Genomic DNA, 23,423 nt, shown 5'->3' on the forward strand with positions numbered 1-23,423 from the left:
GAGCCCAGAAAATAAAACCGTACCAAAGTCCAAATTTCACTACCCCTGTCCAAGAGCTCCCCCTTCTGGAAATGCTGTAACAATAACTAACTGTTTCCTCTGTTGACAGAAACACATGCAAAGAAAAAAGACAAATCAGAACACCCAGCATGAACCATTTGCAGGCATACAGGGCTTTGTAGCATCAAATGGGAAATGCAGATACCAACTCTTTACGTCTGATCCAAACTGCCCAGGAAAAAAAAAGATTCTGTTTTTGCTACTGGGAGGAGGACAGCACCACCTCAGAGATACTAGCGCTCCATTATCACAGCATTCCGTGCATATTTCACCTTATTTTAAATAACGTGAGTCATGTGGAGTGCTTCAGTCTGCCCCAACAGACAAACCACGCGGGCTCTCTGCCAATTAAAACATGAACAAGCAACGTATTGCATGATGCAGGCGAGCTCCCTTTTCCCTCGATTGCTTCCTACACCCTTCAATAGTGACACACACGCGCATACACATGCACACATACACACACTTGTGGCACTAGGTATCATGTTCACAGGCTCTGGCAGAGGCTGGTTGCCATGGGGACAGGCGCATGCACGACAAGTGTGCTGGAGTGAGGCACATCAACCCATCCCCACTCGGAGCACACACGCATCTCCGGGCAGAGTAGGCGACGAGAACCCCCCACCCCTTGCGCAGCCAATCAGAACGCACTGCTCCACCCAGGGGGTCATACCAAGGTCAGTCCTGGAGGTAAAGAGAGTTTGTCCAAGGGTCTCTCTCTCTCTCTCTCTCTCCCTCTCTCTCTCTCCCTCTCTCTCTCTCTTTTTCCATGTGCCTTTCACATATATACACAAATGTTCCTATACACACACACACACACACACACACACACACACATGACCCTTCCCTCCCCTCTTATAACGTGGGCGAGGAATCACAGAGACTCACTTGGCAGGAGGCACGTCGTGGTTTCCATGTGCACATGTCACCATCACCCCAACCAAAAGTTCATCTACTCTTGAAGCAGCACCGCTACACCCAAGCTCTGCGGAGAGGGCGTGGAGGCAGGAGGGCTTCCGCCCGGCTCGGGTGGCGAGCGAGGCGCGGCGCTCCGCTCTAATCATTGAAGCGACTCGTGCTGGAGCGTGATGTTGAAGTGGGAGAGAGAGACGTCCTGGCTGCCAGGATGCCAGCTTGCTGGAGGTGCGGAGTGATCCGGGGGGACCGTGGCGAGGCTGGGGCACTAGCAGGGAGCTGCGGGCACCGTTACACGGCGCTCTCCCGAGTGCCATTGTGTCCAATGCGTTTAGCGTTAATCTCACCCTTTGGGGACATTTTCTGTTGTGTTAATTACACACCACCAGGAGCCCTCATTAACACACAGACACAGGGCTACAAGCACACACACACACACACACACACACACACACACACACCAAATATGAATTAGTACACAAAGACACACACGGGCTGTCACATGGACACTTTTGCATGCTGTGCCACACAGTGGAAACTGTAGGCCACTCAAATAGCTCCTGTGTGTACTACCTACATGCTTATTTGTGGTAGATTGCAACTCAGAAATGAGGAGACTTTAGAATAGCACTGTTTAATGAAGCATAGCCACAGAGAGTGTCATTAGCGCTACGCACACGCACACACACGCACGCACGCAAACGCGCACGCACACACACACGCACGCACACACACACACACACACAAGGTTAACTCATCTAACCTTCTTGACTCTTTAATGAACGGGCATCTGTGCATACACACGGACACACACACACACACACACACACACACACACACAAATGCACGTTAACTCATCTAATCTTCTCATCTCCTTAATGAACATGCATACACACACACACACACACACACACACACACACAGCAGAGACATTACGTGTGCACACCATACCTACAGTGCACACGCACGCGCACGCGCACACACACCGTGCCATAGTGCCACCCGTCTCCCGGCCCTGTGTGCAGATCAGCCCGTGTTCGCTCGCGCGCTACAGTTCACGGCAGCTCGGCTTGGCACGTGCACACGGCAACAGCCCGGGTGGCTCACCGCCAGCCTCTGCCAATGCAACTAGAGTGGGCTGCAAACAATTAACCCCAGAGCTTGAGCGTGCCGCTCTTACTACCTCTCACCCTCTATGACAAGCTCGTGTTACCAGAACTGGAAAACATACCACAGGATTAGATAGAGCGACAGAAAAAAAATTGCCAAGATGTAAACCAGCAGTTAATTCATGTTAAAATTAAAATATATGTAAACTTAGACGTTAATTAATATTAGACCTGGTTACAAAGACCAACATTCCATAATCCAAGGAGTTGAATTTTGGAGAATTAATCACGTCTAACATTATTATGGCAAAAGTGAACAGAAGAAAAGTGACACGATTTCATGGGGAGGCCAACAAGATTTGCTATGTTTTTATAGCTGTAAGGAGCTGGAATTGAGAATAAATATTTATATGAGCTAAACAAAGTAACATTTAAAAAATCAATTATATTTTGAGAAAATGAATCGGATTAAAGATACTCCAGAAAAGAAAAATTGGGACTTAAGTTGCATTCATATCGTCATTTGAATAAATCTTACAGACACATGAAAATGTTAACAATAACACATAAATAGATTTTTGCTATTTACGTTAAGAAAAAGTGAACTAACTGTACCCGTATCCAATTTATTGTGGTTTTTATTGTCAATTCATATCCAAGTTATTATGTAAACCAGCATATGATCTGTTCTGACATGTACTAACATTTAGCCACATTTACCCACTACATACCGCTATTAGATGTTGTTTCCATTAGTTGTTTATTGCATCCTGGTAGCAACCCAGGTGAACACACCTGTATGGAACGACATTCCATGAACACGCCCAGCCCTGTCCTTCCTGCCCATCAGCCCTGTCCTGTACACGGGGACTGGTACTGAGGTGGCGTGGCCCCTGACCTGTATAAAGGAAAGGGTACTGCGATAGAGCGGCCCCTGACCTGTATTTATTTCCACTGCCACGTTTCCCCTGCGCCTGCTCTCCTACACCTGGGTTTGGGTTGAGCCACACTCAGAAGACCCACTGATTAGCATCCCACATTGTACGTTTGGCCGCCCCGGCGGCTGGGCTGCAGTCCACCCCAGAGTGATGGGGGGTGACCCCCTGACGCCCCCCACTGCTTGAACCATACCTCGCTCACTGGAGCTTTAATTGTGCCACAGAGGAGACCCCACTCCACTGGTCAATTACCCTTCCAGCTAGCGACAGAGCGGAGCAAGGATGGGGGTGGGGTGGGGTCTGGGGTCTTAGGTGGGCACGACGATACTGCGGATGGGAGTGGGCGGAACCCCTTCCATCACTCCGGCAGGAGCGTGACTGTTATGTATCGGCCCACTAATGGACTGTAGCATTATGGGAGAGTTGAGCACGCCTCGGTGGTTTCGACCCAGAGAAGCGATGGAGCTAAACATCCACTCCGACACGACATAGGCCATTAACACCGCCATCAAACCCGCAAACCCAGCAATATGCCACAGACGCACGGTAGCATGGCTCACTCCTGCCTGCCGGCCTACAGGTGCACGCAACCTACGGTTTCCCGTGCAGTAACCGTTAATAGTTCCCTATATGTCGAATACACGGAAGTGTTATTGGTTTCATATATAGGACTAGCTTATATTAGTTCCAACAGACTTAATCAAATGGCTGAGAGGGTTATTAAAATTCGGTAGCTCCGGCTGAAGAGAAAGAATTTCCTGACATTGATACCGTGAAGATTGATCAAAATTGAATCAAGGCGCATCAATCGCACAAGGTTAATTTGTATGAACGGCGTGTGTTACAGGTGTGTTCTCCATCCGCGAGTAGCCCGTGGCTTCGGAGAGGTTAATCAGCTGTGTCACCTCCACCCAGCCGGCAGGGGGGTGCAGGGGGGCACCGGCGTGGTGCTATAACGCACAGGGAAGAGACCAGGCAGGGGGAAGGGCAGTGGTACGGCAAGCCGGAGGTCCCCAGCTCCACGCTTACTCTCCGTACCTCCAGCACACACAGTCCAATGCCGGCCGGCAGCGTATGCCTCATCCCTTACTCATTTCCACGTTCTCCCATAGACCTGCAGTCTTCCCTCTCTCTCTCTCTCTCTCTCTCTCTCTCTCTCTCTCTCTCTCTCTCTCTCTCTCTCTCTCTCTCTCTCTCTCTCTCTCTCTCTCTCTCTCTCTCTCTCTCTCTCTCTCTCTCTCTCTCTCTCTCTCTCTCTCTCTCTCTCTCTCTCTCTCTCTCTCTCTCTCTCCTCTGAGGCCCATGATTAGCCGCCAGGTCGGAGTTTGGACTCAATCCCAACCCCGTCACAAATGATGAAATGCTTTCTAAATTGTCCCCCATGGCAACCTGCAAAGGGATTTTGTGACCGGGGGGGGGGGTTTCATGGAAACTTGCATCAGCATCTGGGCCCCACAAACACACACACACACACACACACACACACACACACACACACACACACACACACACACACACACACACACACACACACACACACACACACGCACACACACACGAGGTCTGCTACCTAGGGCCTCCCAATACCTGCTTGTTTACAACCCTAAAAAGAAAGGTGGGACTGCTCACATTAATATGATGGTCTACGTTTGAACCCACACATGCAGCCCACCCGGTTTTCATCATTCGTTGGCTTGGGGCTCCAGATGCCCAAACAGCCATGTAATATACTGGGCTCCTCTCACAAAACACGCCCAAAGAGAAGGCGGGAAGAAGAAGAAAGAAAAAAAGAAAGACTCAGCAAACGTTGCACTGCAGGAGGAATGTGAAAAATGTACAGCCTTACCCTTTTTATTTTTATTTATTTTATTCAAATGCTCTTTTTTTTTTTTTATCTGTCTCCATCAGCCATTGTGTGGAGTCCATTTGAGACGAGTGGCCAGAGATCATGACGCAGAGCAGAAACAAATAAGAGAGACAGAGAGCAGGGAGAGAAGGCCGGCTGTCAGCTAGCGTGGCACTCCTGGAGGGATATCTGGCCTATTTAAGGAAAAGTTGAAAAAGGCAAGACTTTAAAAGCTGCTCTTTGCCTGAGGAGAGAAAGAGCGAGAGTCTATCCCTGCAGAGCGAGGATATCAGAGAAGATGAATTAGGTGGAAGTGAAGCAAACTCTCCCAAGCATTCAGACAAGCTGATTGAAATGGTGGGATAGAGAGAATATGGGAGAGCGGGAGGGAGGGAGAGGGAGAGAGAGAGAGAGAGAGAGAGAGAGTGTCTCTGTGTGTGTGTGTGTGTGTGTGTGTGTGTGTGTGTGTGTGTATCACAGCAATCACTGAAGCTGCCCTGAAGGGAACCTGTTAAAAGAACAGCACAGAGAACATGCACATCCTATGGCAAGCTGCCCAGTCTAGCAGACAGACAGGGAACAGGTTCAAATCTGTCTGGCTCTTCTCCTCATATGCACTCCCCAGTGTTGCTTAGACACTTCCTCCACCACGTTTTTCCCCTCTATTGGTTGCTTTTTTCTTTCTCTTCCAATGCCTCTGCTCCTCTGTCTCCTCTCACTTATGCTCTGCATGAGTGGCTCCAATCCCTTCACAAACTCGCTCTATCTCTTTCCCACAAAACCATCTTGTAACACTAGTCTCCAATCAGTCCAGGGGCCGCTGCGTGCTTGTCTGAGTCCTTTATCTGTTTGGAGCCAAAGGGAGAGGCGTTGGACTCGCGCTGCAGCTCCAGGTGAGAGAGGAGGACTTGTTGCTATGCTGCCACGCTGTGTGGCTCGAGCCACTCCATGCAAAATTCCCCCCCACCCCGGGGCCCGGAACACAAATTAAACATGACAACATGTCACAGCAACAGGCAGCAGTGCGAGAGGCCAGGAACGTGCAGGGGCCACGTTTTCGATTTGTATGGAACGGAGAAGTCAAACCGCTCAAAAAAGCAATAACGCAAATGGGAACCGTCTAGTAAATGTAACATTTAGATAAGAGACTAGGGCGGCAATTACCACTGATCGTTTCCACAAAAACCCGACAAAACAAATGAATTCTGTCATTTGTTCAAGTGATCTTGGGCAGCTCAAAGTTTTAAACTAAACCCGCGTGGCACAAGACTGTCAATCACAGCTACGGGCACGTGCGTCTTCCTTGCTTTTGAGCGAGTATAAATTTTAATTGTACAGCTCCCTCTGTCTCTGTGGCTCCAGAGGAAAGAAACCTAGCCAGCACTCTGACTGGTGGTCACAAAACTGCCCTGTGCGCGTGTGCGTGTGTGTGTGTGTGTGTGTGTGTGTGTGAGGGCTGATAAAAGGCACGTGCAGGAGTTGAGAGGTCATGTCTACAGCCCGGCAGTACTGTTCTGCTCTGACCATTGGCCCAGGACGCCCATGGAGAATTGCATGTCACTTTAATGTTTGTTCTCTCCAAGTCATTCTTTCTTCTTTTCACGCCCCGTCTCTCGTCTGAGCTCCCTGCAGACTGCATGATCACGAGAGTGGTGCGTTCCACTACCCCAGTGCCGGGAGAATAGAGCGTTGTTTATTCATCATTTGTATATTATAACTCAAGTCTCATCAAAACAGTGAGTACATCACTGCACACCAACACGGAATGAACTGGGAGGGGGGGAAAAAAAAAGGTGCGGAGTTGCCAGCACTCGTTGGAGAATCATTCATCCGAAATTGGAGCATTGAAGTAATTATGAACTTTTCCAAAGGCAGGGACTGCTCTTCTGAGAAGTGAGCAGAGACATTTTCCTTCATGCTTTGCTGGTCAGCCTAATTTACAGATTTTCACTCTAAACAACTTCCTTGATCTTCCTTTATGTCATCCAAACGCTCCTCTCCCAGTTCTGAGCAATTCAGTGAGTAATAAATGAGACAGGCTATTGGCCAAGACAGTAGTCACAGAGGACATGTTTCATACGGGACAGGACGCAAACAAACACGGTCCTCACCTACAGTGGCACAAAATAACGGAACCTCCTAAGAGAGACAACATGACGCGTCCGCCCACACCCCAATCGGACTGGCCAAGACCTGGGAGACCAATCAGGGCACAATACCAAAGTAGCACTTTTCTTCACTTCCCCTAAGCCTGTACCTTAGAGGGAGAGATATGAGGGGGTGTACACTTTGGAACTTTTTAGGGTTACTGCGAGACAGGTCTTAAAAGAAGGTTATATTTCCGCTTGTAGCGGTTGCCTAAATAGGTCCTCTCGGAGTTAAGATGATTAAAGTCAGTGGGACATCGCAGCATGGCAATATGAGCTACAAACTGGGCGGGGGTGGGTCTGGGGGGTTGGGGGGGGCCTCAACCTCTGCTGTTCACCCACTATATACAGGTCAACCCCCCCCCTCCACCCCATGGCCTTGCTAATGCCCAGTAAACTCATTACAGTCCATTAATATTTAACTTGCTCATTTTCCCTCGTATGTGATTTATTAAAGCACGGCAAAGATGAGTGATGCGACGGGTCTGGGCCTGGAAGGAGCTCAGTGGGCCAACAGTGGCAAACAGAGAAACATTAGCCAGGGCCACATTCGCCGGGTGGAGACAAATCGTCCCTACATATGAGGGCAATTAGAAAAATCACTTTTTCTTTTTCACAAACATGCCATCAGGCGGAGCCCACGGCCCTCCGAGTCCCTGTTTTCATATAAATACAACAGAATTTGATTAACTCCTCTGCAGTATGCTCGATCTGATTATCGCCGAGCAAAAGTAGCCTACAGAGCCTACAGTGTGTGTGTGTGTGTGTGCACGCAACTCTGAGGTTATAAACAAGGTTTGGCAAGGACATGAGTGCTTCACTTGGAGGCAAACAGAAAATGGGAGGCCTTTATCAAAAGGGTGTATGCCAAATCCACTGTGATCAGTGGTGAGAAAAATACTGCATGTCTGTGTGTTTGTGAGTGTCATAATGTGGGACTGGGCAGCTTTGACTCCAGATGGACATGAAGTGATCCAAGGATGAGTGCTTTTCTGGAGCACAGAGGAAGAAAGTGAATAGGAGGGACGGGGAAAGACGGAAAACGAGAGAACATGAGATGGAGAAAGAGAAAGAGAGAGGGAGAGTAGAGGCATGCAGACCCTGTAACTTTGGCAGATGCTTCCATTCGCAATAAACGCATCAGCAATAAACAGCTCTGTCCTTAGGGGAGACATAGAGAATGAACAAACCCCCTGTTCACAGCGCATTAGCAGGCCGCTTATCAAAACCTGCTTTCTTATTTTACTCCGCCATTAAGAGCAAACCGCCAATGCGAGGCCAGGTGAAGGACTGAAGCCGCCCACCCAGCTGCCCCAGAGCTTTGGACTGGGTGGTACTGAAATAATCATTCTAATCAGATTTCAGTCTTCTACTATGTCACTCGCAGGTTGCGAATGGGCCCGGGGCTCGAACCCCAAGAGAGTTCCGCGGAGCAGGCACAGTTATCGGTCTCTCCTGCGCAGGACATGGTTATTCTGAGCAGAGAATGGCTAACAGCACCAACAGGCACCTGTACTGCCGGGGCTGGATATGAGGGCAGTGTCCTAATGAGTACGGCCTTTAATTGTGCAGCGTGATCAAAGAGTGGAGGCCTAGACGGCGCCCCGAGCTCCGGCCTGGCGACCTTACCGGTGGAGGAAAGCAGCAGCGAGGGATGGCCGTCGTCTGCAGCCCTGCGCGCGCCGGCGCTTTTGATCACAAACAGGTCAGGCTGGGTGTTAACGGAGTTATTACAGACTTATTAGGGAACCGGGGAGGCAGCTAAACCCCCCACTGATTCCATCATTACTGGCAGTAGTGGAGAGGTTGTTACCGCACCTCCTCAGAGTTCCGTCGAGGAGCTCAGGTGCGGAGGCTCCCCGGGAGCACAGCGGTCCTGGATCCTGGACGCCGGGTGTCCGGGCACACAGAGGGTTGGGGATGGTGTGGGGAGGAGCTGACAGACAGGGACGGGGCCGTGCGGCAGGGGTGCAGGGGTGCTACCTGTCTTTCTCTCTCTGAAAGACTGGCGTCCTTTTAGTGTGTGGAGACTGAGGCCTGAAACAAAGACCCCGTTTAACACTGTGAGACAGAGAATAAGATTTCTAGATAGATAGATGGATAGATTTCTTGATAGGTCACCTTCACAGTCACACATACAACACACAAGCAAATGTGTGTACTCTCAGATCACACATCAACATATAAGAAGCCAAAATCATAAAATAACTCCAAAACTCAATGTCACATTAATGAACTCCAACTTTTCCAGGACATGCAGACCACATACATTGTGTGTGCAATCATTCGACTAAGCAGAAACACACAGTGCAACATGAAGATAGACACTTCTGACATACATCACTGATAGTAGTCTGAGTAGCTTCTAAAGGGTATGAAATTGACTCCATTACAACCTACAGATCCAAGAGTTAATATCCTCTCTGTACTGTAGAAAGATACATGGCCCCAGACAACCCAGATGCCCTGAATCCCCCCCCGTCTCTGTCTGTCTGTCTCTCTCTCTCTCTCTCTCTCTCTCTCTCTCTCCCCCCCCATATCTCCATCTCTCATTAGAGGTGCATCAGCCATTACCATTAGGAAACAGGAAGTGATGGCGACCCTGCACCGAGAGGTCAAGTGCTGCCCTGGGCTCGTCCCTCGCTGTGAATTACTACTACGCCGATGGGCCCATGATTAGAATACATCTTCATTAGGTCTCGCTTCAGAGCTCCGTCTGTTGAAGAGTTCCCGGCACTCAACGCGTGCAGGCTAGAGTCATCCATCCACAGAAGCTCTCCAAGCGCACGGGCTGTGCAGTGGGGCCCGTTCGACGGGGGCCACCGCGCCACCGCGCGCTGGAAGAAGAAAAGACCGCAAAGCCTTTTTCAATTTGCACTTGAAACCGATGCGCAAACATTGCAGCCATCTGTGTGAAAGCCTTCGAGCACAGACACATAAAAATAAATAAATAAATACAATTAAAAAGCAGTGATTTCCTCAAGTTCGACTCTTGGTTAAAATTCAAACCACGCTGCAGTTAAAGGCAGCGGTCTTGTTGATGTGCTCTAAATTTTGAAAGCAACAAACAAACGTGGCGTGCCATCATTACAGCGCAACATATGTGCCCTATCTGTCTGGTAGCGGATATCAACAGTGAAGAAAACCTATTAGGGCAAGAGGAAGGAAAACTTTGCCAGCATCAATCTTATTTCAACAGCACGGAAAAGCCGAGGCGCTGAATTGCTTTTCAAATGCAGCAGGCCATGCAGGAGTGCATGTGATTTGATCCCCCGAGCCGAAATACAGGCAGAACCATTGATTGATACCACAAAGTGAGTCATGGGGTAAAAGAATGAGGGAGAGAGGGAGAGAGAGAGAGAGAGAGAGAGCGGGTGGAAAGGCCAAATAGCACAGGCTACAAGGAAAACAACATCACAATAAAAATGAAGTCTGGAGTTGGACTGTGGAGATTCAAATAAAGCTGAACAAATGGAAACAGCTCAAGGGGGACTCTTGAATTTCCTTGAGCATTTCCGCCTGGCATGTCAGAGACGAGAGGGTTCATTTTGGAGCGCGCGAGGTAGCCAACCTTTCAACAGTGGTTATTCCATGTACCGATGCTCAGGGAGGCCTGTTGAATGATATCGCAGTGGAAAGATAAGAACCTCTGCTCCTGCTTGTACACTTTACTTAAAGGTCGAGGTGTCAGTATCCCCACACCTTCAGCAGACGTTGTGGCAAGTCTCTTTGCTACAGAAAGACCAGCGTTAAGGTCCAACACGCGGCGATTCCTGTCGGCGCAGCACCCGAGAGTCCAGCTTGCCCAACAAGTAAATAAACAAAATATGGATGAGCTATATCCTATTTCAACACCTGCGTTTACAAGCCCGTTGTTAACAGCACTTCAGTGGAGAACAACAGTGCTCCATCTCCCGTTCCTGTTACTGTAGCACTGTGGTCTGTCTGGAAATACAGTAGTAATCTGATTCTCAGATCAAATAGAATTCATTTAGCAATGGGTGATAATGGTATGCAGAGGGCTTCTACTGAAGGGTAGTGCATGGACAGAGAAGGGGGGATGGGAGAGAGAGAGAGAGAGAGAGAGAGAGAGAGAGAGAGAGAGAGGTGGGGGCAGTGTGGGAGAGAAGCTTTCCGTGACGTTTCTCAACAACACCAGTAACAACTGGGACTCGGGAGGTGTGTAGAGTTAACAAAGCCCTTTTTGCACCATTTTCAGAGGATAGCTCTATGGGGAACACGGTTCCTCCTGCTCATCCTTCACAGTCCAGTCATCCCTAGGCACAAGCTTTACTTGCAAATACCAACCAGGCAGAAGTGGAGAATCGAAAGGGGTGGGGAGAAGAAGAAGAAAAAAAAAAAGGAGAAACTGAAGTTGGTACCGACTCCCAGTCAGTGGACCAACCTCGGCACTATATAAATAAAGGGGCAATTCTCCAGACAAATGAAGCTCGGCTGGGGCGGTGGCGGCTTTGGGAGCCTAGCGAGGATTTATAGCATGGTGATACTGAGCGTCAGGGAGGTCTCGTGAAACAATTCACCCTCTCAGACCGAGGCCAGCTACGGCCAATCTAAGGAGCCCCCCGCCGATGGCTCCGTGTCAGCTGATGGCTTGCGATCCGCGTACGGCAGACGGCGATCGAACGGAAACGCTGCGCTTCCTCTGATGAAGAGGCGTGCCGGGCGACGACAGACTGAGGCTTCCGCGTGACTCCACCTGCACTTCTGAGGCGAGCCGTGCTCGCTGTAAACACGCCTTTCGCAAACTCCCGTACTTCTGCCTTCAAAACGGTTTCTGCTATGAAAAAAAACCAAATTCATTCATGAGGACGTGTAGTTAGGGCTCAGAATTGGGGCTGGGGAAAGGAAAAAAAAACAAAACAAAACACTGAATCAGTGGGCTTGCTCCAGGCGTAATTGATAGGAACAGAGTCAAAGGTCGGTCCCTCAGGCGCCTGTCTCCAACATCCCCGCGCTTACCTTCAGAGTCTACACACGCAGACGCAGCTTTCAACCGGCAAAACAAGAGGCACGATGCAGGAGACGGAGTCGGAACGCAGCGCAATTAAGGCGGAGGAATGTGCTTCGTTTTACAGGAACAGGCTGCGTTTAAAAAAGAACAGGGACAGCGCGCCCCCCCCCCCCCCCCCCCCCCGCCCCGCCGGCTAATGACTCTGAACAAACATTAACAACTAGCACTGCCCACATACATCAGTCAGAATGCTTTCCAGGCAGAAAGCTGGAGGACAGCAGCTCCTCTGCACTTTCCCACCATCCTCCGTGAAGAAAGCCGCAGGTAGACGCAGACGCTCGCGCACGAGCGGAGGAAGACAACACACACACCCCCCCCCCCCCTTCATTAATTCACTGATCTGCTTGAAGCTCTTCCAGTGTGGTGCAAATTATTTTGTCTGTAAGACCCAGTATAAGAATCCGCCATTCGAATTTTGGCCAGGAAAATCTTCTATGAACGTACGATGCGCAAGATCTACGTCAGATGTATGCTTTCCGTCAGAACTGCCAGTATTGATATTTTAAGCATTCCTACATCCGGAAAAAAAAACATATGGTGAGGCAGCTTGTAGCTCTTACACGCCCAGCCTGTGGGAAAGCCCCCCAAAGTCTTGGAGAGCATCAGAGACGACGTACACACTGAAGAGAAATGAAATAAATCTTCGGGTATTTTCATTTCACTTTGAGCAATTTTCCAAGCGCCTGTTCGACGGTTTGTTTTGCTTGGTTTTGTTTTTTTAACCACCTTCTTTACTGGTGTCCACCTCTTTCCCTGGTCCCAGTCCTTTTTCATTACGCTGAGCGTGGTGATTCATTACTGCTTCCTTTTCATACTTCTGTAGGCCACAAGAACGAGTGCTTCTCTTCCACGTGCTACGCCGTTCTCCCTTCTGGAGATTTCTGCAAGTGTTAGATATCGTTGTTTTTATTCATGTAAATCACCTCGAATTATATCCTTACGACAAAATGTCCCAGATAAACACTCACTTGCTGATTGACTCTCACTTTTTTTATGGCCTGCTCTCCAATCAGTTGAAGCCCACACACACACTCACACACACACACACACACACATTTCTGAGGAGCGAAAACAGGACCACTGCCTGCAGCATCACGCACACACAGCCCCGTGCGTGGGTCTTATGGGCTCCACCCCCCCCCCCCGCCGTCTCCACCACAGGTGTCGGTGTGCTACGTCTGTCAGCAGCGTCAGGGAAGTTTAGACTGAGCAACGCTGCCGCCCCGATATCACGCCGAACGTTGGCTAAACCGCGTGTCTATCTGGAAAACGAGCTGCACAGAACAGGAGCGGAACTCTGCGTCGCGTCTGCTTCCCTCCGCCTCCCTGCAGAAGGGCAGCCACTGAAGCAGAAAAGGCAGCCGGACCAGCCGTGCGTGCCGCTCCGCCGGCCCCATCCAGACTCACCACTCCCAGCACGCACCATACAGCGCAGACAAACGTGTGGAGTGTGGGAGACAGAGGGAGAGAGAGAAGGAGAGAGAGAGAGATGAACAAGTACTATAAACCAACTTCACATTGGCACACAAACATTCTCCAGAGTTCTGTTAATTGGCACAGAGATTTCACCAAAGCACTCCTTCAGCCTGATTGTTGAAAGCCAATATAAAGGCAGGGGATGAGAACAAGACAGTTTTATGAAGATAATTAAGATTTCATAGAGACAAACGCTTTCGAACAGTTTGGTGGGATGAAAGCTGTTGCCACCCAGCAGTGGTTCGTTTCAACAAGGCGCGGGGAGCGTAATTAGCGGTTTGGAGGAACAGGAGGCCCGCTTACCTCTGGACTTGGACGAGAAGAAGAGCGAGAGCTGGGCGAACAGGTCCGGGTTCTCAAACTTCTCCTCTTTGACTTTGATCCAAAAGCAATTCTCTGCCATCTCCTGAGGCACTATCTGCAAGCACAGAGAAACGGAATCACACACGCTGCAAGTGGCGCATGAAAATGTGCGCATCCGTACAGTCGCCTTGGCGACTGGGCACGCATGCACTGAATCGCAAAGTGTGCGTGTGCGCACACACTCACACACGCGTACATACACGTGGCACACGTGTGCACGCGCACACACACACACACACAAATCAAAAAGATGGCTCATAAAAAGAAAGCTGAGATAATACTATGACTCCTGAGATTCTTTTCTGTGAAGACCGTGTGTGTGTGTGTGTGTGTGTGTGTGTGTGTGTGTGCGCGTGTAATATATGACTGTGAAACAATGCCCGTCTGCATTCACAAGCAGTGTTAGATCAAGGATCAAAGCCAGATGGAGGAGCCATAGGGAACGGCGTGAGTTTAGAGTGGGTAACTCTCTTCCTCCCTGCTCGTTCCCAGGCAGTGACCCCCCCCCAATGCCATCTCTCCCTCATCCCCTTTAGTTCATTAGTGCAACAGACAGAGGGATTCTCCACTCATGCCAGCCCACGATAACTACGTGTTGACAGAGTGGGTTGAACCTGTGACTTGGAAGCGCTTCTCTGGAAAACTGCGGTTTTCTACAGCAGGTTGCTTCCTGACCTGTATTACATTAACAGCAAATGCATAAACACTTCAATAACAAACTTAAAACGCACTCATGGCACTTTTAGGACAGAAGGCAGTTGGGTAACGCAGGCGCCCATGTTCCTTCCGTCTCCCTCGAGGACTGGGTCACGGAGAGGAAATGACGAAGAGGACAAGAAAGCACAGGAGAGTCATGCCTCCGGAGCGATGGCTCCGTGCCGGTTCCGAGGGGCCGCCAGGCGGGTGCTTTCCCACCTCGCTAGGCGCAAGGCGTCGGCACTGAAGCGCGGTTCTGTTAAAGTGCCGAGGCGGAGGGCTCTCTCACAAAAGGCCGTAGCTTTAACTGCTCTTCAGTACAGCAGCAAAGCACGCCGCGCCACGTTCCGTAACGGCCATCCCCCTCCGATACCCGTGAACATTAATGGCTTGCTGATGCAAAGTGTTCGTCGCAGCTGAACACATTGCAGCCCGCCAGGCCATCACGGGACGGGTTTGCCGAGGAACAACCGGCCAAAAGCAGGTGCTGTCATTAGTGCGGTAAAGGAGACGCGTCCAATCGCGTTCACGCTGAAATGGAACCACCCGCGAGCACTGTGTCTCATCGCAACAGCCATCAAAAAGTGAGAAGAAAATAAGAGGTTAAGACAAGACATGAAACGATGCCTTTGGAACGAATTTTTCATTTTCTTTTCTTAAACTTGAAATCTATTGTTGTGCTAATTAAGATAATCACAGTTCTGCCATGGTTGGGAATGAGAAGAAAAAAAACCTCTCGGTATATTGTGGCTTCTAAAAATGAACTATTCATTTCTAGCTGTCTGTAGAATATGATTGAGGCCTATGCAGACAGCAAGGTAAATGGCCGTTATCCCCAGAGCCCTTATTGAATAAACCAGTAAAAGTCAAGGTATTCAGTGTCACACAGTAACCAATTCTTTTTGCTCCTGGAATTTCGCTCCAGACTACGAACACACACCAGCAAAAAAAAAACAACAACAAACAAACAAAAAAAAAAACCCACACCCGTTCACACCCACACACGCATGCATGCATGCAGCCCTTGGTGTGAAGTCATCCCACATGATGCTGGATAATATTATATCTCATTTGCTCCCTGTTACTCAAACACACGCAGGGAGTGTAAAAGGAAGTAATGCACACTAACACAAACACAGAGACGGGTGGGGGTGCACACAAGCCATTTTAAAGCTATCACTAAATGTGTAAGGGCTTGTTAGAGTGCAACCTTTTAAGAGTTCCCCACAAAGAGCTGTGGTTTCTCCGAACGCAGTAATTAACCCGGCCAGTCAGCCAAGCAGCGCGACCTTGTTCCGACTGGAACAATGGTGTAAAACACTCTGGCTTCCTCTCACCTCCCTGCCTCCGTCGTCTCCTGCTCGGCCTCAGACACAGAGCGAGCAATCATTTACTTTTCCATAAATGTGCGCCGATCCCCTGTGTAGGTGTTCTAACCGTAGGAGAAATTACATTACTGCTCCTCCAGGCTACAATCTCCAGTGCGGCTGCTTGAAAATCTGTTACATGCTTTAAGAAAGAAACGGGGAGAAAAAAAAATGCTTCCTCACTTTATTGCTCCTGGCTGCTTTTTGCTGTCTGACTGTTTTCTTCCCTCTGTTGTTAGAGATGGAGGAGTCTCCAGTGAGCACTTTAAAAAAGCAAAAATCCCTCGCTTTCTCCTTCCTGCTCCCTCCTTCTGTCTCTCTCTCTCTCTCTCTCTCTCTCTCACATTTGTGAGATCACAGCTTTGCTATGCATATCACATCCTAAATGCCTGCGCGTGAGAGGGTGTGTGTCTCTGCAGATCTGTGTGCGCGAGGACATAGGGGGTAAATCTCTCCACAGATTTCTGCCATTTATATCTGTTTTTTTTTTTTGTTTTGTTTTGTTTTTGTTTTCTTTCTTTCTTGGAGAAGGTCTTTAGGCTAGCGGGCCCCGAACTGAGATGATGGATCACTGGAACTCGGCGTAACTGACAGTGTGCTCGGGGCACACACCGCTCTCCACTAGTGACTCCCCGCACCTTCAGGGACCTTCGCGCCAAACCATTTGCATTTCTGCACTCAGCCCAGGAAGAGAAGAGCGATGCCTCCATCTGAGACATTTGCTTGAGCATGGAGACCAAGCCATACAGAACATTCTGGTACATGTGCAGACACACACACACACACACACACACACACACACACACACACGCACTCCACGCACGCATGCATGCACACTCCACAGTATAATATACACTTATATACACTACTTACCTCATAATATATACACTACTTACTATATCCACTCTCATGCACTTCTTGAAACACACCACAAAAGCTCTGATTTATTCATAAATTAGTTCCTAGCTCACTGATATGCCACAGCCATCGCCTCCATTCTGACTACTGTGCATCTCATGAATATGCATAAGAGGTCTAGATGTGGACCAAGCTGGGTGTTGTGTCATATCCTGCCTCTCCACAGATGCTGCTGTAATCAATCACGCTCCATTCACGCGGTTCTGCTTACAGAGGATAACTGCTCTGTTCACCGCCGCAGCTCGGGATGGAAAGTTAAAATAAATAAATAAATAAATAAATAAAGTTCAAGAATTGCCACTATGTAAAAATGGCAAACAAAAGAGAGGTCAGAGAGAAGTCAAGTCCTAACAAGAAGAGGATATTATAGTCCCTGGAAAGCAGAGAGTGCAAAATAAATACTTCCTTTCATTAGCTAGTGTGGGGCAGCCATGAGTTCTGATCATTAAGGTATGAGGTTAGGATTTCCCTCAAACAACCGTACAAGACTCTGATTACATGTTTACTGTTCAATTGCTCATGAATCTATTTGTCATTTCATTCGGAACATGATATTGTTATGATTTTGACAGTATATTTGACATTAGACTGAGACTTTGGGAAAGTAATTTTAAAAATAAGAGGCGCTACAGTAACAACTGTCAATCAGCCGGAAACAGAAAAAAAACATCACAGCGCTGAAAAAACTTCATTTTTAACACTGAAACCCATCCTCATTCCAGCTCCACCTGCTGACTAATGCTCAATGAGTCTCTGAGGCAACAGACACATCGATGAAAGTCCCCCCCAAATAAATGTAGAGCTCACCCCAAAGAGCTGCTATTGAAACGAGGGGAGGACGAAGTACTGCAGCGTTTTTGCTTCATTTCCTCACGGTAAGAGTGTGAGGACACAGGTCTACCCGAGTTAACAGAACCAGCTGCGTTGTCATCTCCTCAAAGGTCCGTGGAGCCTCATAAGTTCCCTCACTTTGTTCTGCCCCTAACAGACTTCCTCGGGCTAACCAACTGCAGTAATTGAACACTGACCTCAGAGAGGGTTCCTGAGACTACACAGAGTGTTTTGAAAATTTGAAACTTTCTCTGAATACAAACTTTACTGGTTGTTGTTGTATGTTTGTGTGTGTGTTTGTGGGTGTGTTTGTGTGTTTAAACCCTCAGTCCAGTCCTATTCAAAATTAATTTTATTTTGCAAGGCACCTTTCATAATTTAAAATGCCTCAAAGCAGAGTCACAAAGGAGTGAAGCAAAAAAAGCAAGAGCCCAATAAATAAGCAGGCACAATAAAGCACATATTGGAAAACAATGTGTGGAGAGACATTATAAAATATTAAAAATAGTAAAAATAGATTGTGAGAATAATCATTGGTGCCACCGTTTCTGCTTGTTAGAAGCCCTGTCAAACAAGTCTGCCTATAATTTAGCCTTCAATGTTGTGTCTTTCAAAGTTGATTACATAAAAATTCTAGAAGCAAAAGATTTTTCTTTGCATCTCATACATATATGGGATATATGCATGAGATGTATAAAACATACAATTCATATAGGACAGAAATGAAAGGAGTATATATTGTGTGGTAGACAACAAAGAACAAGTATGGGATGTACACGTACACACACACACACACACACACACACACACACACACACATAGCGGGGTGCTAGGCCATGGAAGGCTACGGAAGTCAGTAACAGCAATCTATAATAAATGCAAAATATTAGTTCAAAACATTTGAAGACTGATGTAAGATGTGGCCACACATCCTGGAGCTGGTAAGTACTATTGCAGCAGCATTCTGGACTCCAGTATCTCACTGTTGTATTAACAAACTGCTTATCTAAGGGCAACATCTGCAGGGATACAGCAAGACAAGCAAGCAGCAGCACGCTCCAGTGATCAGGTCTTAAAAGTTTAGAAAGGACTGGACTAATTTCCCAGCATCTGATAAGAAGAGCATGTTTCTAAGCTTGGCTATGACGGAAAGGCGTTGTTGCATTTTTTTCAAAAGTAAGACGAAAATCAATTGTTGTGCTTTTTATAGTGGAACTACGCGAGACTGACTGACCCATGATCCAAGTTAACTCTAAATGTCACTGTATAGACTTCTTAGGTTATTTAAATGATTTCTTTTATCGGGATACTACATTTTGGGATAACACCGAAAAAGTTATCCTTTTAGTTGATGTCATTTTTCCATATATTGTCACTCAGAAGTAGCATATGCAGAGCTTTTATTAACAAAATGATAATGGCCTAGAAAATATGACGCAACCAAACAGTATCAGGCCACCAACGAAATAAGCTTTTTCAGCCTTTCAAAAAGAATGGCGTGATCCACTTGATCATGCTAAGATTTAGCAGTACGAGATGTAGCAGATGTTACACGAGGGCCGTAATAATACATAAACTCTGACTAAAAAAATGCACTGTGAATGCTAGCTTTTGAGGAATGAACACAACTTAAAGGAGACAACAATACAATAAATAAACTGTTAAAACGATGAAGAATTTGGGGTTTTGATGAGTAAAGATATGTTAAGCAGTGAAAATATTTTTTTTCCCCAGGAATCTTGGAATGGGATCCACAACACAGGTGGTAGATTTGGCTTCTTACAGGAGACAGCTGAGTTCTCCCAGACTTTATGAACCGAGCTGGTGATCAGTTGTAGCAGACCGACTGAGGGCAAACTTCATCTACTCGGCCGTCTCCCTTACCTTCGACCAGTTGACCCTCTTCATGACCGCGTCAGGTTTGTAGGTCTTTTTTGGCTCCAGGCCATAAGGCAGTTTGATCACAGGTGGAGGTGGGGGGACAGCCACCGCCCCAGGGAAGGGAGGAGGAAGCGGAGGACCTCCGCCAGGCGGAGGGGGCGGTGGAGGAGGACCGCAGCCGGGCGGAGGGGGCGGTGGAGGAGGACCGCAGCCGGGCGGAGGCGGAGGCGGCGGCATCATCGCTGGACAGGGAGGGGGTGGAGGCGGCCCTGCCCCAGGTGGAGGTGGGGGTGGAGGGGGTGGTGGTGGAGCAGGCAACCCAGGACCAGCAGCCACCTGGAAGGAGAAGGAAGGGTGAGAAAAATCCACAAAAGGCCCGAAAACGCTCCCCGGCATTGAAGGTGCCGGGTCCGCTCCCATTCAGACTCTACGCTCAAAAGCTGTAGCTTTTATCGCCATTACATGCCTTGCTCCCTCAGAGCTAATGGCTGAAACAAGACCAGAGAAAAGCAGCGATGTTGAGGACTTGGGCAGAAGGGTGAAGGAAATCGTATTTTACAGACAAAGAGACTACTGTGTTTGTGTTTGTGTGTGTGCCCGCCCAGTAAAAGCTGATAAAAGCAGACAGCAGTATTAGGGCCACTGTGGCCTTCGGCAGAGCTCCGGTTCCGCTGCAGTGAGCATCTGCCTGGTTCGTGTGCAGAGCCGATTCCGTCTTCCGCAGAGCCAGGCAGAAGCCGGTACTCAGAGGAGAAGCAACCAGCCCACCCAGGGAAAACTGGGACACAGCACCTCCTGAGAAACGTTAGAGGCAATAAGGTATGCTAAACATATAAAGAAACAAACAGCAGGTCGATTATGTTAGATGCACGGAGCCATTGAAACGTTGCGTGTGTAAGAGAGAAATTGCGTGGTTACTTAAGTGTGTCTGTCTGCACGCTGGAGTTGTAGGTAGCTGATGGGCTCCTGCATATGCCAGGGAGAATGAGGAAAAACAAAACAGTGTGTGTGCACTCCAATTGGGAAGGGGGTGGGGAGGGGATGTGTTGTGACTGGTGTGAGCATGCATCTGTCCAGGAGGAGATGATACATTCAGGACAAGGGGATTGAGACAAGTAGAGGGAAGAAGTGGGAAAAGCTGGGACTGACACCAAGGCACACAGTCTCGGATGAGAAAACAACCTATAATCAAAGAGCACAAGTTGCAAGGACTGCTTGCTTGCTCGCTCTCTCTCTCTCTCTCTCTCTCTCTCTCTCTGTCTCTCTCTCTGTCTCTCTCTCTCTCACACACACACACACACACACAAACTCGAGGACAGCGCGACTTTCTCTCCGCTAACAGAATGATACGAGCATGCAAAGTACATTCAAACAGGAGCGACTGTGCTGACTGACAAAATGACAGCATCGTTATTTATTCCGATATAAAATCTGAAGAGTGTTGTGTGCGGGCAGATTCATCTCATTTAATCATAAAGCGTAACAGATGAGAGTAAACCATTAGACTTGATTAACATGTAAATTGCCTCTGTAATTTGCTAATAGATTAAGCATATGAATAGGATACAGCCACCTGAACCTGCTGCAGTAATGAGAAGACTAATCGAGCTTTAACACTGATGCAACCGGTGGCTCCGAACAGGAGAGTCGACTCCTTTCTTCCCTTTTGTGTGGCGGCACACTTTCGGAGACGGTTGCCGTTGTTTACGTCCGGATGTCATGACGCGCCTTGCACGGTTGCGACAAAGACTCCTCGATCGGTCTCTGACTTTCCTCCTCGATAAGATAACCGTCTCCCCTGCTACTGATGCTCAGGAGAGCATCTCGACAAAGGGAGGCCATTATGGAAGAGAAAGGGTGAAACGGACCCGCCCTGCTGATAAGAAGTGCAGCTGCAATGTCTCGGCACATCTGCCTCGCTCTGAAAATCATCAGCTTAAACGGCTATATTGACTCATTGATAAAGTGCCAGTCAGACTCTTTCGAGACAAAACATATGCAAATGCTTCAATTAGGCTTCCCAGAGCTCGGATATGATTTGACCTTTGGATGATTGGAAACCAGTCGCCCACCTCCCTGAATTCCACCCCACTCTCTCAAACGAGAAACGTAAAAAAAAAAAAAAAAAAAAAAAAGTTTCTAATTTTCTAAAGCAATTTCGCTTCCTGTGCCCCACCCTCTGTTCAGCTGATGAGAGGAGTCATATGTGCCGAGTCACATTTTCTTTGGCATTACCCAGGGTTTGATTACACAATGCAGCAGGTGGATTGTTTATTAGAGGGGAAATTAAAAAGATGTAGGCGCATTGTGCAGGAAGCTGCGGCCCCTTGGCGAGCGCCCCATCCCATGATTACGCGTCTGTCAATCTCCAGCCTGCTGTGGCCCATTTTCTCTTTTAAGATTAATATAGGAGAATAGCAGCAAATTAGCTGCTAAATTAGAACGCCGCCATTTCCGCGCCGGCTCGGCCCCCGTGTGCCGGTGTGCGCTGCGCGGTGGGCCCTCCAGCCGAGGGCGGGGAACCTTAATCAGCCTCCGTTACACAGCTTTGTCTCCACCTCAATCAGTCCTCTCCATCTCCCCGCAAACACGGAGACATCACCCCACTTTTAAGCAAAGTGCCACCTTTTATTTATTTATTTTCTTTCATGGATCTTTACCCAGGATGCCCTGTTTTTGCTGCAGTTCATTTCTGTGTCTCGCCACCTTTTGGAGAGATTGGAACTCTCCAGTTGTGGCAACTTTACCACGGGGCTCTGTGGAAGGGGGCGAGGGGTCTGTGACTGGGGGTCTCTGTGATGGGGGGCTACGGGAAGACTCCAGGTAGAGCTGGAGGGTCAAGGGAAGGGCATGACAGGAACACCCTAATGCTCAACATTAATGGCCTGTTAGCAGCAGGCTTTTCTCTCTGCTCTAACCCACTGCATCTGTACCTCTGGTTAATACGGGGGAGCTGGGAAACTCAATATGTCCTGTGAGGACAGTATGTCTGTATCTGTGGGTGTGTGTTTGTGTATGCGTGTGTACGTGTGTGTTGGTGGTCGCAAGCTTGATAGCTCAATGGGGAGCGAGCCTTAGACTGACTGAGACAGTTACGCTCTTGGTAATTAACTGGAGCAGATGCACAATTAAACCTTTTCCATCTCAGCTCTGATGAGCTGCAGCCAGATTCAATTAGAACTGTTTACTTCAGAGGGTTACAATACTACAGTTAAATTTTAGGCTGTTTGATTGTGCCCTCTGGCTCGCCTGATTTGAGATTTAGACTGTATGGGATGAAGACACACTCCCATCACCCCTTGTTTTCGAAAGGCTCTGAACGGCCCTGTAATCCAGGTAAATTCACAGCATGATTTAAAAGTTCTGTATAGGATCTGATTAGAGCCTATTGGTTTAGGAAGCGGTGATGATCATAAATTATGAAAGCACTGTAAATCAAACCTCAGGCTGATGATTGGGAGATGATGGCTTTGATCAGCCGGATCAGGCTCTATTTTAAATCTCCTTTCACATGCGAACAGAGGCAGGCATGCGGACTGCATTCGGCATGCACAGAGAACACCCACCTTGCTGGCACTCTCGCAGATACGCTTCTCTGCATCTCTGAGCTTGTCTCTCTCAATTGTTAACTGGACAGGTGAAGGGCAGTCACAAAGACAGATACACAGACAGACAGGGGCAACAGAAAGGCAGACACACAGGCTGATTAGCAAGACGGAGAAGAGAAGCATAAACCAGTTTCAGTCAAAGAGCCAACACAAAGCAGAAGGAAGATGAAGCATATAGCAAAACACAAGTCAACATGTTACTGTAGCAACTGAAGTACTACTCGCTATAATGCTGA

The 23,423-nt window shown here is 48.3% G+C and overlaps 1 protein-coding gene across 9 annotated transcripts in view; it reads right to left on the minus strand.

The window, feature by feature from the left end:
• The window catches only part of diaph2 (diaphanous-related formin 2), a 333,658-nt gene that overhangs the window by 188,301 nt on the left and 121,934 nt on the right, over nucleotides 1-23,423 (minus strand). For 8 of the 9 annotated variants that reach the window (XM_027028176.2, XM_027028101.2, XM_027027635.2 and 5 more), the window contains 3 exons: nucleotides 23,146-23,208; nucleotides 19,583-19,915; nucleotides 13,827-13,941 (listed from right to left, as the gene is read on the minus strand). In XM_027028176.2, the coding sequence (XP_026883977.2) occupies nucleotides 13,827-13,941; nucleotides 19,583-19,915; nucleotides 23,146-23,208 (511 nt within the window). The remainder of the gene's footprint in view (nucleotides 1-13,826; nucleotides 13,942-19,582; nucleotides 19,916-23,145; nucleotides 23,209-23,423) is intronic. The other variant, XM_027028023.2, reaches the window with a different exon arrangement.

This window comes from Electrophorus electricus, chromosome 12 (genome assembly GCF_013358815.1).
Source record: "Electrophorus electricus isolate fEleEle1 chromosome 12, fEleEle1.pri, whole genome shotgun sequence".
NCBI classification, from domain to species: Eukaryota; Metazoa; Chordata; class Actinopteri; order Gymnotiformes; family Gymnotidae; genus Electrophorus; species Electrophorus electricus.